Source organism: Empidonax traillii, unplaced genomic scaffold, assembly GCF_003031625.1.
Source record: "Empidonax traillii isolate 1590-97213 ecotype Southwest subspecies unplaced genomic scaffold, ASM303162v1 scaffold376:size1174107, whole genome shotgun sequence".
In the NCBI taxonomy this organism is placed as follows: Eukaryota; Metazoa; Chordata; class Aves; order Passeriformes; family Tyrannidae; genus Empidonax; species Empidonax traillii.
This window is the reverse complement of record NW_020955569.1, coordinates 341,717-358,164: the sequence shown is the minus strand read 5'-3', so window position 1 is coordinate 358,164 and position 16,448 is coordinate 341,717. Positions and strand designations below refer to the sequence as shown.

At 35.6% G+C, this 16,448-nt stretch overlaps 1 protein-coding gene across 1 annotated transcript in view; it reads left to right on the top strand.

Annotated features, from left to right (window-relative positions):
* NRG3 (neuregulin 3) overlaps positions 1–16,448 on the top strand; it is a 371,204-nt gene that overhangs the window by 133,377 nt on the left and 221,379 nt on the right. Inside the window, exon 2 of the mRNA XM_027893033.1 lies at positions 14,287–14,416. Coding sequence (XP_027748834.1) covers positions 14,287–14,416 — 130 coding nt within the window. The remainder of the gene's footprint in view (positions 1–14,286; positions 14,417–16,448) is intronic.

The following is a 16,448-nucleotide window of genomic DNA, read 5'->3' as shown; positions in this document are numbered from 1 at the left end:
GATTAGAAAGACCATATAGTGGCTAAAAAATGAACAAATACAAGCTGCCAACAGGGATGTGGATCATTAATTCCACCATGTCAGGGGCGGTTGGAGGCGTGTTTTTTTTTTGTGTGTGTGTGGGGGGGGGGGGGCGGGGGGGTGGTTTGTTTGTTTGTTTGTTTGTTTTTGTTTTTAATTGTATTTATTTTTAGAGCCACCAGATGCCAGCCTTATCGCTCATGCAAACTAGATAGTCTGAAAATTATTCTAGCTTGTTCTAGCTTACTCCAGCTTCCAGTGCCCCACAGAGGCTGTTGCGACAAAAAATGAGATCAGCTTGGAAGAAAGAAATTCTGACTCTCTCCTTCTCCTAGACGTGGATATATCTCTGTCTTATACATACCAGTGACTGTTCAAGGGGACTGGCATGGGATCTGTTTAAACAACTTCTGCACTAAAGAAGCATTTCCCTATGCAAAAGATGTCTAATTCAGCCCAATGCTCTATTGAAGCCGAAGGTTTGCACTTGCCTATGTGTTAGAGAACTTTCTGAATGTTGTACTTTCCCGTGCCCTCAAGTTTTCCATGCTTTTGCTTGGGTTTTAATTAGGTCCAAGCCATCACACATTTTCTGATGCTTCTGAGAGCATTCAGTCTAAATTTACTGTTGGCAAAATGAAACTGAAAAATGAGGCAATACAAAAATAACTCCTTAGAAAACGAAAAAAAAAAAAATTCTGTGAAATCCCAGATTCAAAATTAACTACCTTGTAACATCACTCTGAAAGAGTACTTCCAAATCAGGCTTAGGTGTTTGGTTAGAAAATGGGGACTTTTCCCTTTTTAATGAGTAATGTTGGTAACCTTGTTTTAATAGAGGTCTAATTGAAGAGAAAGCATTTAAACTTCTAATTGGAGTTTAAAACAGATTAAGTGGAAGTTTCAACTGACTTGTAAACCTATATTTGTGTATAGATTTAAATGGATAAAATAAGTAAATAAATACTGGTATATATTTATATAGGTTGGATATATAGGTAGGATATATAGTTAGGACATATAGGTTGTATACTAACTATATATACCTGCTATTTACAAACATATTGTACTGCACTATTTATTGATTTATAGTTCTTTAACCTTGAGTTCATCCAAGTTACATCTCTGCTATGTAAAAGGTAGGCTTACATACAGATACTAGGTGGGGTTTTGTAATTCTCAATATTTCTTTCCCAAACAGACCTCCCAGCTGTTCGTGTGAGTATGTTTTTTTTTGGACATCCTGAATTTCCAACATTTTTGTTTGATAGTTGTCTTTCTCACTTTCCTTCCCCTGCATCATATTTTATGTTACTTTTAATACCTGCTACCCTTTGTCATATACATATATTTGGAGAAATTATGCTTTAGCACCTGATTGATTGATTTATTCTTCCTTTTATCACTCAGTCTCTCATTCCACATCCTTTCCTGATATCCTTGGTCAGAACTTGCACAAATAAAACAATATTATCTCTGGGAAGATTTACATAGGAGAACAGTAGGGCTTATAGTTTGCAAAGGAAATAATCTTCAAGTTTTCTGGGGAATGGCTAAGAAGGAGGTACATTTTGATTAGGGCAGACACTTGTGTCATGTCTCTCCCAGTTATGCACTAAAGTTGAACTTGTATGAGTCAGGTGAAATATTGCTGTAAAGAACCACTGTTTGAATCCACTTCCCCCATGACTTAAAACCTTAAATGCTTGGGCATGTATGTACATACGCGTGCAACCTGCACAACATTACCTCAGAATAACTAAAAAAACCAATATGACTGGGGAAACAAAGTCAAAAGTTAACCATTCATTGGAATAGGGGGGAGAAAAATGCCGTAATGAGTAAATATTTCTGCCTGGACTTCTTTCCACAAACCCGAAATGGGGTGCTGTTAGAAGAATTGATTAGTGATAGCATTCATCTCCTGTGAACTTGTGACAGTGATTATTGAAGCATATTTAACCAGCTTATTTGATTTATCAGCTGATTTTTTTTTTTCGTGACCTTTTCCAACCTTCCAAGAGTAGCACTTGTGCTCTCCAGAGTGGATATTACTAGGATTTTTGCTGGTGCCGCCAAAGATCTTCTGGCACAAAATTCCTGTCTGAGTCAGCTTTGTAACATGACAAATTCAGAGACAGCTGCAGCAATGATACATTAGCTGCCTATTGGGCAGCTTCTGAGTAGACAATAAATCTCCTACTAGTTATAAAATGTCATTAAAAATAACCTAACACAATAATGATTGTGAAATATTGTGCTTATTTTTCTGTTTAGCAGGTTGTAAGATGTATAAGTGGTATAAGTTGTAACACTTATTCAGTTGTGACCACATATGTTATATATATAAGCTTTAAAGAATTAGAAGCCATCAGAAGAGGATAATGCAGTTTTTCTGTTATCTTTTCTTACCTCATTGTTAATGGCTCATATTGTATTCTCATATTTCAGTGATCACAGCTGTTGCTTCTGTATATGTTTTTCTCCGAAGCAGTGGCACTAGAACAGTGTATATGGTGCATTTTCCGATTGAGAGATTTTATTATGGAATTAGGCTACCATTGGAGGTGCTCAGTGTTGCATTTCCAGAACTGGACTTCTGTTGTTGTTGCTGTTTTGCAGTTCTGTTAGGATTATTAATGCTGCAGTTTGTAAGTTAAACTACTAGTTTAATTGGCTTTTTCTTTGCTGTACTAATATCTTCAGTCAACCAGAGCCTGCAGTCCTACTTTTTATGTCTAATTATGTTCCATTTCTGTGCCCCAGCCTACATTTAATTTGCACAGAAGTGGAAATGAAGTTGTCAGTGACATCTCGCAATGACTCTCCTCCCCCTTACTTTAGCTATATCAGATGCCAACACTGCTGATTTGTTGAACCTCAAGCTGTTTTGTTTAGCAGTGCAAAGCTGACTGCTTTGCGACCATCAAACTGGTACAGTGAGACACAAAGTGCTTGTGATATTGTCCAAATTTCTCACTGGTAAAGGTAGGAGATATTTCAGTTTCAATTATATACTGAATTAATCTGAGTAATAAAACAAGGATGCAACTTCAGTATGGGAAATTTCATGTTCTGTGCTGGCTAACACTGATAGATAACCTGGGTTAACATGTGTTTGATTCAGGAATGTAGGAAAACTAAGGAATACTTCTGTTTTCTATTTCAAGGCGAGTTTTTTGCAAAGACAGTTGCATTGAAAGATGACTGCTACAATTGTGCTTAGTCTGTATTATCTAAACCAATTAATTGCAGAGTGGAGAGAACTGAAGGATGAGACTGCATCCTAATGCTTCTTGGAGCAAGAAGAGAAGCTGCTACAGATGTTTCGTTCTTTTCTTTTCCTAATGTGAAATAGGGGGAAATTATGAATATCATAAAAATATTGCAACAGTGCAAATTTGTTGATGCTATTTAATGTCGACTTTACCCTTTTTGACATGCAAGTAGTGGTGGCTTTGTTGTGTCATGCTGTTTTCATTGTAGCTTAAAGTGTGAAAAAAGATTGAGGTTTGTGTTGCACTGGAATTGATGCTGCTAGAAGCCCGCTCTGCAGACCTCATGTTTTCTGAGTTTGTATTGCACAGGAGGGGACAAGTGACCATGTAATTTATTTTTCCCCCAATAACACTGCTTATTCAGGTACACAAAATTGGAGGGGTGTTGGGTTATTTTGATTTGATTGGTTTTGTTTTATTTTATTTTTGTAAACTTTAATTAAAAAATATATATACTATTTTTCCTTAAAAATTAAAAAGGGGGGAGGCAAGGCATAAGACCTACAGAATTGATGTAGTCATGAACGAGCAGAAAACTAACCTGAATGTTCTTGAGAACTTGAAAATTCTAGTTAGTTTTAGTTCTCAGGGACATTTTTTCTTCAAGATCTTCACTGGGGTTCAGTATTTGCTGGAATGTTTTTAATCACAGCTTTCACAACTATTTTGTTGAAGGGTACACTGCAAATGTTGATTCAGTTATGTAAAACCAAAAAATCATAACCCATACCAAAACAAGCGGATATTATACTGTAGAAACAGGAGCAAGAGTATATTTATTGCACAGCCTATGCTTGCCTGCAGTAATACTTCAGTTGCTCAAAAGTGATTAAGGATGAAAAATACAATACCCAGAAATATTTATAACCCCCAGATGCCCTGGCAGCTAGAATTGCTGGTGAGATGCAATGCTACCAGCAACTCAGGGTCCCATTGTCTTATACCATGAGTGCCTGGAAGGGAAATAGCTCATGATAATCAGATCTCCGTGGCAGTCAGTGCTGATTTTGGCCGGGTGTTTGTCTGCAATCTGTAATACAGCTCTGTGTATGCAACGAGGAAGCAGTGATGAGAAAAGCAGTAGATGGTAGGGTGTTATATTTTTTTATAAGCCACTGAATAATTGCAGACAATAAGGTTTGAGTGCTCCGTGTGCTTCTGGTGCTGAGGTCTCAGAAGGACTTAGGGCTTGAAACTGACGTAGAGAAGAGTGACAGTGATAACTTAGTCATTTACTAGCTTGTCACTGTTGAAAGATTGATTTATGTGTCCTCTCTTGATGATTGCGGCAGGATATAGCCTCTGTAGAGATTACTTAATGTGGTTGGCAAGTAAGTTAGATTTCCTTTTGGTAGCTAGCTTTTGTGTTAATTAAGTTTCTGATACTTTATAATCTTCTCACGAGCATTATATAAAAGAGCTGTGTGCATGTTTCTCTTGCCTGCCAGTCAGCCATGCTCTAAACCACCTGCACTGTAGGAAGAAAATATAAATTAACTTTTAATATAACATTAAAATTAATGAATTAAATGCACTGCAATGGGAAATGCAGATTTTAACTAATAATTACATCTCATGAGACTTGATTATCAAGCACTGATAACATGAGACCTGTGATACTTCACTTGGGGTGGCTATGCTGACAGTTTATAAAATTAGAACTGTAGAACACAACGGATGTAGGAGCATTTGTGTGCTTCCAAACGCAACTTTACAGAGTGCTGTGACTTATAGAGACTGAAGTGAAAAACAGGAGCCCCAACAGAATATTGTTTGTAGTGGCCATGGTCCCAAGAGAGATTTCAGAGTGCATTGTACTCTGTCTCTGTAAAAGTATCTTTCCTTATAGCTGCAAACTCCTTGTCTTCTCTTCCCTTTGCTCCTTTGTTCACAGTCAGCAAGACTAACTATGTTGGTTTATTGCTCTAAGGCTGTGTACTCGTTAATAATAAGCAGCCAAGCCAAGAAGTTTTAAGTATTTTAAGCTCATTTTGTACCAACATAATAGTCTCTGTTGCAGAGAATTTAGAAGAAAAATCTATCTCAGTTATTAAGCAATGACTTAGATTTGTATCACGGATATTGACCTCTTAATTTGTGTTAAGTCGAAGACCAGAGGAGGGGTGCAACTAAATGTGATTTGAATGTGAGTCAAAGGCCAAAGTTTAATGAAATAGAAAAAGATAGTGTTTATATTATTATAAGAAATATTGCAGAATATTTGTGTAGATGTGATATTAGATATACCTTTGACATCTCTAGTCAAACTTAGCCCTAAGTTGGGCTTTGTTGACAGAAGTGTAGTTTCGGGAGCTGTAGTAGCCCACATGAGAGCCTCATTATCTGGCTCTTTCTTACCACGGTTCACTGACTCTTTGCTATGTTGGAACAGTGTGGGTTTAAATTAAAAAGCTATATGTGATTTACCTAATTACTTGCATTAGAAAGTGCCAGCTAATAAGGCTGAGCAGTTTGTTGTGTGCTGATAGTAAGGTCAAGGGGATTTGCAGCATGTGAACTTCTCACAATTCCATATGGGAAACAGATGGAAAAGTGTTCTCACCTGTGAAAGACAACAAGAGAAATCTTGTAAGTAATCCATACATGAGAGCACAGGAGTACAGGATGAGGGAACTGTAGCAAATATACTTTACCTTCTCATGCCTATGTCCTTTCTGTTCTGAAAGACTGAATTAAAAGAATCCAAGTGAGGAAATGAAATTAAGAAAAAAAAATATGATGTTGAATGTGTGGGTTTCTTAATGAAAGAAAATGCTGAGAGTAAGGTTCATGTTTCATTTCCTGACTTTGCATGTCCGCATAACAAGGATGTCAAAATTATAGATGCAGTAGTGAATTTTAGATTACATGCCTTGGAAACATGCACAAGCTAAAGTTAAAATTGCATTTCTTACTTCCTGTGTTTCTATTCAATGCTTTGCTTCACCTCTTTCAGTTCTTTGGAGAAAGAGCATCACACTGACAATCAACCAACCTACTCATAGCTTTTTAATATTTTTACTTGAAAATGTTTAGGGTTTCCCCATAAAACTAGTATAATTCTTGTATTTGATTAGATATCTATCTTTTAGCCTACAGTAATTTGACAGTGACTGCAAGAAGTGATTTATTAAATGTTGAAAACACAGTGCTGAATGATTTCTGTACAACTTGAAGAAAGTGGTAAATCATCCAGAAGAACTATAAACCATAGAACATAGACCAGCCCAGGTAACCTCAGTTTTGGCAGCACTCAGTGACCAGTTTCCCTGCCCTATGTAGCCATAGGCCTGGGTTTTCCCTGTGCTACTGCTTACTATAAAAAAAACTATGAAATCACACAGTACTCTGTTACCAGAACTTTCTTATATCATAGTGTATATAAAGATATGCAAATACAGGTTGTTACAGATCTGCTGGTTGAAAAAGTGTTGATGTTCAGTGACAACACTTCCCAGGTACCATTAGTGATGAGGCTTTCATTATCAATTTAGAATTTCTTTCTTTAGCAATAGCTGGGGAAGCTAAAGTCCCTTTATGGACTAAACAGCAATATTTACCTTCAAGATCTAGGGTATCTATCAATACTCTCCTCTGATCCTTGTATCTTAACTTCCACTCCCACACAGTGCTTCACAAGCAGAAGGAGAAAGAAGATAGCTGTGATCTAAGAAAGAAAAAGATTTGGAGGACTGTTAATTGATTTTTTTGTTTGGTTGTTTGTTTGTTGTTTTTTTTTTTTACTACATGAAAAAATAATTGTAACACCTCTTATGTTGTAGAAATACTGAGTTATTTGGGTCATTGCACTTCTTGTGTTTTCTTATATTCCTTCTTGATTGGATTCATTAGATTTTGGTGAGCTGGATTATGTTTTTGTTTCAGAGCATTGCTGATTGCAGACATCGCAGATGTGTGTGGTACTTGCTTTCTTCTAGCATCTGTTAACCTATCAGAATTGTTCTGGTGTTGAGTGTGTACCCTGTCCCTGTCCCCTCCCAACCCCCAAAATTTTACTAGCATCTCTGGAAGTCTTTTTCTTTTGTTTATAAATTAGATTTTTTTGTCCTGAGAAGTATCTTCATTTAACAGTATTTCAGTTTCTCCACCTGTTGGAAACTATTTTCTAGAGCTGTTTTCACATCCCCAAAAAGCTGCCCCTTTTTGGTGCAGTAGTGCCATCCAATCTCTAGGGTTTTGGTGTCTCCAGAGAAGTCAGTATGCTGAGATGGGAGTGCCAGGGGTCAGAGGAAAGAGAAACCTTGGTGTGGGGGATGAATCTTCTTTGGCACAGTTGTGAGTGTGCTGCTTTTTCACTGAATTTCACCATTAATTTCTTTTAGATCAATTAATAAGTCCTTCTGAAGCCCAGCTGAATACAGGTCTGATTGGCAAAAGCACTCTGCACCTAAAGTGCCCATCAGAACTGTCACCACTCAATTTTCAATATAACTCTTCACTTTGAATGCTAAAACCTTTTAGAGTTTTAGTCACTGCTGTTTCTTTGGCTCCTAGACATTGAACTTTTGAAATACCCTGGGCCTTTTGTGTCCCACGGGGCTCTCCTGAGTCATCTCCCATTTGTTCGGCTTTCACTGGTTTCAGTTGGAGCTGCACAGGGAATGCAGCCTCTGATGTGCAATTCGGACGAATTTCAGCGGTGTTCAGGGTTCAGCACTTGAGTTCTGACAGATAGGATCAGATAATACATTTCAAAGTGATGCCAGCATTATTTCCTTTTCTCCTTTTGAGTTTCTCTTGCAAGGTACCATTAGGTGGGCCTATTCTTGAACGTTGTTTTTGCTTGGTTTGATTTTTTTGCAGTCATGAAAGCCAAGGTATACTTTTATTTGTAAGAGTTTTGCAGCAAGCAAGAAGTTCTCTAATAGCATGTGATATTTTTCTAATAATGCACTAGTAACTTGAAAATCCTTTATTGTGTTTTTAAAGATATGTATTAATACTTTTTATTTGTGGTTTCAAACTGCAAAAACATTTAGAAAATATGAACAACATTTGTTTCTGGAAAAAGGTAACAATTAATTTAGGAATTGCTGGCAAGGGAGCATGTGCTGATTTTTTGAGAGATAACTGTCTTTAATTTCTTCTTTTGGAACTTGAGCTGTTGTTTCTGTGCAGTTGTGCATGCGATACTGTGTCCTGGTGATATGCAGAGGAAAGCAGTCTGTTCAAAGATGTGCTTGTTTGTACTGACAGAGGAATGTTTCATAGCAATGGACTGGTTGAGTTAGTACCACATGAGCTTTCTTATATAATCCTCTGAATTAAATACAAAAGAAAAACAGTTGTGCCATCTCTCAGTGATAATTTGAGCTACCTCCACAATCTGAGTGCGAAGACAACTAGTGTAAATGACACTGTTTTGTTGCATCTGCTGCTTTATCAGTTTGTTGCTAAATTACACTGCTTTGTTCATTTGAATCTGAGGGATAATAGAAAAGCTCCAACAAGTCTCATATCTATAGCACAGTTTTGCTTTATATCACAATGCAATCAAAGCCTTTAAAGTCTTATTGGATTAAATAAAATTTTCTCTGACACAAAATGGCTGAGGGGCAGCTTCTTGAATATTCTGTATTCAGAACTCTATTGCTAGTTTACACAAAACTGTCTCTGTTAATGCAATAAAGTATTTTTCATACTTTTCATTAAGCTTTTGGCTCAAATCATAGATAAATGTATGCAAAAATTCAAGTAAGTTTAGAACAAGAAACCTATCATTATTTTAAACCCCTGAAGTTTTATTTTTTTTAATTCTCATAATTTATTACTAGATTTTTTAAATTTAATTATTCCAGCAGTCTCCATGGCTAAGGTCAACTACTGTTCAATTAGCACAGCCAAAACAAGATCTCTGCTTTGCCATTAAAAATGCCTGTGTCTGGAATGTTCATTTAACAAATATCAGCAACTTAAGAAAGAGTTTCCATCAGCTAAGACTAAATCATAACCTAAATGTTTACTTTCAAGTTTTTGTTTTTCCCTCCTTCTCCCTTAACGAATATCATGCTAGGACTTGGTGTCTTCTCCCCCTGCCTACCTTTTGTTTACTTCTAAGAGGACAGAACTAAACATTTTAGGTTGTATGTTTTTCAAGTTTCACTGTATTGTGAGCAAATATGCAATCTATAAACTATTCTGTGTGGAAGTTTCATTTTTTTCCAAGACCCTTTCTTGTAGGGCTACCACATAATTCTGAAATATCAGGAGAGGAGCAATAGGTGACTATAAGAACTGCAGGGAACCCTGGTTATACCGAGTCATTGTAAATATTTAACCATTGACCTCACTGAACACACAGCTTAGTTCTCTGCATGCCATTAACTGACCTTTTCTGTTGCCTTTATACAATGCAGTAGTAATGAAGGAATACACTATAAAAAAATCTTGAGGTTTTTTGAGGGTTTTTTTGGTGACTGGATTTGCGTTGTCAGAGGAAGTTGTTTGTAACTGGCTTACTTTATTTGCAGTGCATTTAAAAATGGATCAGGGTTTTAAAATAAGCATCTTGCTTTTTTTGGTGCCTCAATAAACAAAGGTTCTCTGAGAAGTGCTGCATTATAAATGGATAAAAAGATAAAGGAAAAGTGAGTTTGCATGCCAATACTGAATCTATAAAGCTGGTAATACCCAATGCAGTATTTTTAAAAAGTCTTTGGGTGTTCAAGCTCTGGCATTAAACTAAATGTGGTGTCTTCATGTTCCTCTGTAGCAATGCAGGACGTATTTGCCATGCTGGTGTTAATAAATGAACCTTCCTGTGTAATTACAGAAATTAGATGCCTGTCCACTAGTGACTTCAGAAAAGTTAAGCAGGGTCTTTTTGTCTCTTGGATCTCTTGAGTCATTTTTCCTCGCTTTTCCTGTAGCACCTAATGCTGTCTGTCTGGACAAAATGTAGTGAGGGCTGTGTAGTGTGAGTATCATTTAAAGGTGTTTTGTTAGAGATATAACCAGAAAAATCTGTTTGTGAAGTCAGAATGCTGCAGGACAGATGTGATGGATGGGAATGGCTGCTGCTGCTGCAATCTGTGCAGAAACAGCTGCTATGAATGCCACTGTTTCCCAGGATATTTTAAATCTTTCATTCTCTCTTTTCCTGTTTTTTTTCCTTGGTAGTTACAGGTTTATCAGTATCAGAGCATAGTACTGGAAACAATGAAACCTTTAGAATGAAGGAGCAGATAGTATTTCTAGTAACATATCACAGATTGAAGATAATTCAATAAATTAGCTATAGTGAGCCACCCTGTGCTGGTGTAAATATGATGAAAGATATGAATGAGACAAGACTACAAATTCACTAACACTTCTTTTCTAGACCAAGTTTTAGACCTATACAAAAATAAAATAACATTTGTAAACTTCCTCCTCACTTTTATGCAACGTTCCCAAAGACTGAGTTTTTTAAAACCAACTCCATGCTTCTAAATAAAAGATCTTGAAGCCTTCCTTTGAATTTTGAACTGAATTCTTGTTCATTTGATTAAACAGTAGTATCTGAGAGTTGGCAATGGTATATCTGTTTCTGAAGTATGGGAATCAGGCGTTAACCTTTGCTGCTATAGTAAGGCAAGAAAAATAGAGTGAGAGTGCCTAAAATTTCTTTATTTCAGTTTAGTTGGAAAGACTCTGGCAGAAATCAATAGGCCCTGCTGCTTTTGCATGAAACACCTGCAGACATGGCAATTAAAAAAAACCTTAAGTAATACATTCTGAATTCAAGGACATGTGAATACTTAATAGAAATTCCCTTTTTTTTACCTATAAACATTTGAGTCTGTTGTCCATGTTCAAAGACTAAAATAAATTAAGGACCTGTACTTGTAAATTTGTGAATGCCTACATTTTATCAATTCTTAAAAGAAGCAAACAAATTAAACTAAAAACGTCACAATAGAATGGTGTTGATTTACTATGTTTTTGAAACCATGAAGGACTATTCCACCCTGGAAAAGTCAATTCAGAATTTGTTTAGGAGTAAAAATAAGAGACAATATGATTTATTATTTATTCCAAAAAGAATCAGGCAAACTGTAATATTTTCTGTTGGTTTGTTATTTCTATTCTATTTAGAACAAGGGTTTAGATTTTGTTTTTATCATTATTTAATGAAGCTGTAACAGAGTTTGTTTCATCATGAATGCAATATGAAATAACAGCAATATCATAGCTTTTCAGGAAACTCACATATCCTATATGTGAGTACATCCAGCAGAAAGTACCAAGCAGCTCTAGGGATATCAAGGATATCAATTAGTAACACAGCTTCTGAATGTTGTGAATGATCTATGGAGCCCAAACATCTGATCTCTGCAGACCAGAGGCCTGTGTACAGATCAGCTGTGCATAGTGTCCATATACATCAACGTGGTTAGACTTAAATAAAAATTGGCCTTTAATAAGACCACAGTTGATGTAAAAAACCCAGAAACAAACAAAAAACCCTCAAACAAAACAAAAAATAAACAACAAACCCCAAAAATTTGTTATGTACTTTTTCAAAATAAGGAGTGCAGTCCAAGGCTGTCATTAGAAGTCACCAACATCATGACCTACAACTGTTTTGCTTAACATGAAAGATGAGAGACAGAACCCAAAGCAAAGAAAGAAAAACTTGAGGTCATGTCCAATTGGAGAATATGAAGCATCACAACTTATGCCTGTTTACAAATATAACAGAAGGGTTGCTTAATATTGAGCAGAGAAGTAATTAAAGTAAAGCAAAATAAAACTTCTAAAGAATATATTTAATCTAAAACTTTAAAATGCTGACCTTGATAAGGTATTTAATTATGACAGGAGTATCCTGCACTTCAAACACTGTGCTCTGAGAATTCCGTGCATCACTACCTCACAGACATGCTTTCTGATACTGCCTGTCTCCCTTGTTTTGCTCTTGTCCTTTGGGGACACCTCAGATTACTTTGGTCTGTGTATTGTAGCTGCCTTCAGAAAGGGAATTGCACAGATTGTTTCTTCAGAACAAGCTGACAAATGCAAGTGTTCTGTTCTTTAAAGCTGGATCAAGCTGAGTTTTTGCTCATCAAACAGTTTTAGTTGCCCTTTGTAATTATCACAAGTACTTTCAAATAACATCCTCAGTTTTCCTTATTTAAAATGGATAGAAATATAACTTATTAGTCAAGTTTATCTTGATTATTTTTTTTCCTAATGGTCATTTAAGTGCTCCTGTGTAAAACTGACCTTAAAAAGTAACTGGGCTACCTTTTCTCTATGTGAAGATATTTTTGTTGCAGAAAACCTGATCATTCTTGAAATACCAACAGTGAGGCGCTGGTAACTGTTTGCATTTACAATCATTTTGTATAGTCTCCAAAATTCAACTTGATACATTTCAGTTCAGGGTTTGCTTGCAATCATTAAAAACTGTAGTTTCTCTGTAGTCTGCAACTTTGTGTAAGTGCTGGCATGGGGGATAAGGACATGGCCTTTCATTTTGAATTTATGAAAACATTTGAAAGGAGTTTATTTCTAGGATTTTTTTTCTCTCCACTGAAAACTTTGAACTACAATATTTTTCTCTGGAGAGGAGAGGGGGATAAAAAAAAAAAAAAAAGGTGTTGTATACAAAGATTAGGGTGCAGATTTTCTTATTCTTTACCAATGTACTATAATAATCTTCTGACAGTCTGAATGCAAGAAAAAATTAAGCATAGTTTTATTTAAAATGTACTAAGAACGAAAAAAGTTACTTGGAAATATTTTTGGAATTATCTGATTTTTTTCTTGCAGAGCCATAGTTACAGATGTCTTGGGGTTCAGTGTTTTGGTTTTCAACTTTGGGATTACCTTGGCGGATATATTGCCTTCTTATTGAGTCATGAGCAAAAAGCAAGTTATTGTGCTTGTATAATTCTCAGTTTGCAAGGCTCTCTGTCCATTGGGCACTGGTTTATTCCTTTGACATAAGGCAGCATATTTTGTGCTGGTCTATATAGTATACAATGAAATGTTCTTTTGCTATTTCAATATATATTAGAATCCCACAAAGTCATTAGGAATTATAACTTTTTCAATTAAGATTGAATATGAAGATTGAACCATGGCTCTGTGGAAATCATCATCTACTCTGAAAAATCACTCTTAATTAGAAAAAAAACCTTGTCTCAGTGAAGAAAAATTAAAATATCTGTCAGTCAGACATCTTCCTCTGAAAATTTCACTTTATTGTTGATTAATCCAAATGGATTGGAAAGGTTAAAGAGGTTTATTAGAAGACAAGAATGATAGCTTATCCGGACATGCTGTCAACCTATTCCAAATATAATTATCTGACTGTATATTCCAAAGGTATAGCCAAAAGTTCAACCTGTAGTCAAGCCTTTTATCTGTGTTTTGGGGGTGTTTGGATGGACCTATAGAAGCCTACAGATGGTGTACCTGAAATCACACAGTCTCTGGTACATTGCTTGTGTTAAGTTTTAGGCTAGGTTTTGTGACTGGTGAAGCAAATTAGCATTGACCTTCAGCACTTGGCTTTTTTTTTTTTTTTTTTTTCCCCCCACTTCATTTTATTAGTGGGTTTTATGAGGGTTTCTTAGATTGATGCTCTGTTAACTGGCTCATTTTTCTTGAAAAAAAATTGTATCTTATTTAAAACCATTTCGTATGAAAATATTGTTCTGGTTAAAGGATACTAAGTAGGTGTCTTTACATTTTAGAAGGGATACTTTGGAAATTGGAAGTGGTTGAAATTATACTCCAACTTTGTTGCAAATAGTTCTAAATATAAGCATCCTCTTGTGAATCATTTAAGAAACCTGACTGTAAATAATATTGCAGTCACACTGAGGTTTGCATGCCCTGTGCTTTTGCTTTCTGTTGATTAGTCTGTCAGTTGATGTTACTGAGACCAGCTTGATCAAACTTATGTGTTATACTCTAAGAATATCCAATATTTAGCCTCACAGAATTTCTTTCCTTTTTTTTGTTTTCTCCGCAGATACCACAACGTATTCCACTGAGCGATCTGAGCACTTTAAGCCATGCAAAGACAAGGATCTTGCGTATTGTCTCAATGAAGGGGAATGCTTTGTGATTGAAACCTTAACAGGATCACATAAACACTGCCGGTAAGTCATTTGGGAAGAAGTTGCAAGAAGAGTTTTCTGTCCGAGGGACAAAGCACTAGGAAAAAATAAGAGTTCAGATGGAGAATGTTAGGAAGCAATGGAATTTGTCTCCAGTTTGGCTGCATCTCTCACAGTTGATGAGTTTTTAGTAGTCTGTAATATTTATAAGTGGAAATATGGAAAGAAAAGAAGCAACATTTTTATCTTTTTATAGATAAGTCTTCAATACTGTATTTTTTAATAATATAGACATGTAAGGATTAATGTTTCATTTTCAAGTTTTTACATATAAAGACCTTTTAGGTGTGGACATCTTGACTGTATTTAAAAGAGTATCAGAAAAGAAAACCACATCACTCAATATAATTATTATAGCTGTAGTGGCCAATAAAAAGGAGTGAGATGTAGAAGGAATACTGTAACATCTTCCTAAAGATGATAATATAAAAAAAAATCTGAACTATTTGAGCATTCTTTTAAATAACAGTAATACAAAATGAAAATCTGTACTTGTGATGTTTTAATTTATTTCTAAGATATTGTATATGGCATACAAAAGGTGAATTGAAGACTGTCATATGCTGAATTCTAAACTGAATGCCTAAATCTATGGAAAACCCTCAACATAAGTAATGAAAAACATCTGAGAAACTCAGAGGGAACTTTTGTGAAGAATTTGGACCTTGAGCAGCCTTGAGCTGCTAAATTCCACTAAAAGTAGGGAAAAAATCACAAAATCATGTGTGCCTGGTTTGAAAGTGGAAATGTATGGATTTAAAGATTTATGAAAGTCTCCTTATCATTAGAAGAATATTCCTGAGATTTCCATTTTTAATACTATGCTGGTAATGTTTCCCATTCAGTTGATTATGTTTCAGTGAGCATTCATTTCCCTTCTTTATTTTATATTTTTTTATGGCACGCTTAAATTAAATACAAGTAATTTATTGTGGAAAATTGATGTCTCTTTCTACTTCCATCATAAAACTTCTCAGGTGTTTTTTTTCTCAAAGCAGGTGTGGTTTTTGGTCCTTCTTAGAAACGTCATGAGCTGTTAAGGAAATTGATCACTCAAATATTTTAGTGTTTTTCATTGTCAATATATATATTATCAATGAATATTCAAACTGGACAAAAGCAATTCAAATTAACAGCAAAGAAAATGGATATATATGAGAATTTTTAATTAGGCTGGTAAATTCAGTAGCTAAACAGACTGTTTTTGTAAACTGTATAGATTTAATTTTTTAAATATCTGCAGGAGTGTTTCTCATAAGGGAACTGCTTTCTTTTTTGTTTGTTTCATTTTCAGAATCTTTCCCGGTGCCTGCCTTTGCCAAATTCTTGTTTATTTGCTGTGATTCTGATAGTGCAGTCTGACTAATGGTTGGAAGCTTTTCCATCCAAGCTTTTCCCCTTAATTAAACAAGCCAGAATGTTGACTTCTCATTCTTTACTGCAGAGTGAAGTTTTTTCATCACTTTCTCTTGGGTTATCCTTCCATAGGGGGAAGCACCAGTATCTGTGGATCTGTTGCTTCCGTGTGTAACAGATTTGCAGTGCTTGTACAGGTTTCTGGCATTGGCACATTCTCTGGGAATTAAACACCTGCTTGTTTCAGTAGGCACTTTGATCTGTGCAACATAAGAAGGCACGTATGAAGCAATAAAATGTATATGGCAAAAGAAGATACATTTTAAAATTTAAAAGGTCATTAGTTATATTGCTTTGTTTAGTGCTGTAAGGACCTTCAACGCTACAAGCAGCAGCTTGTTTAGAATCACTTTCGTACTGGTATGTATGTCATTAATGAAGAAAAACCTTCAAATTTGACCTTCAAAGGCTGTGTCTCTGCCTTGGTAACAGACTATGTCTTTCTGTCAGGGCTGGAGTAGTGAGAGTGATGCAGGTGTTTTTCTCTCTGTAGCCTGTAACAGTGCTCAGAAATAACAGCTAGAATGTACACATATAGAAAAATACAATATTGATGTACTGTATTTGTCCTCTAACTAGTAAAAAAGAAAAATTTTAC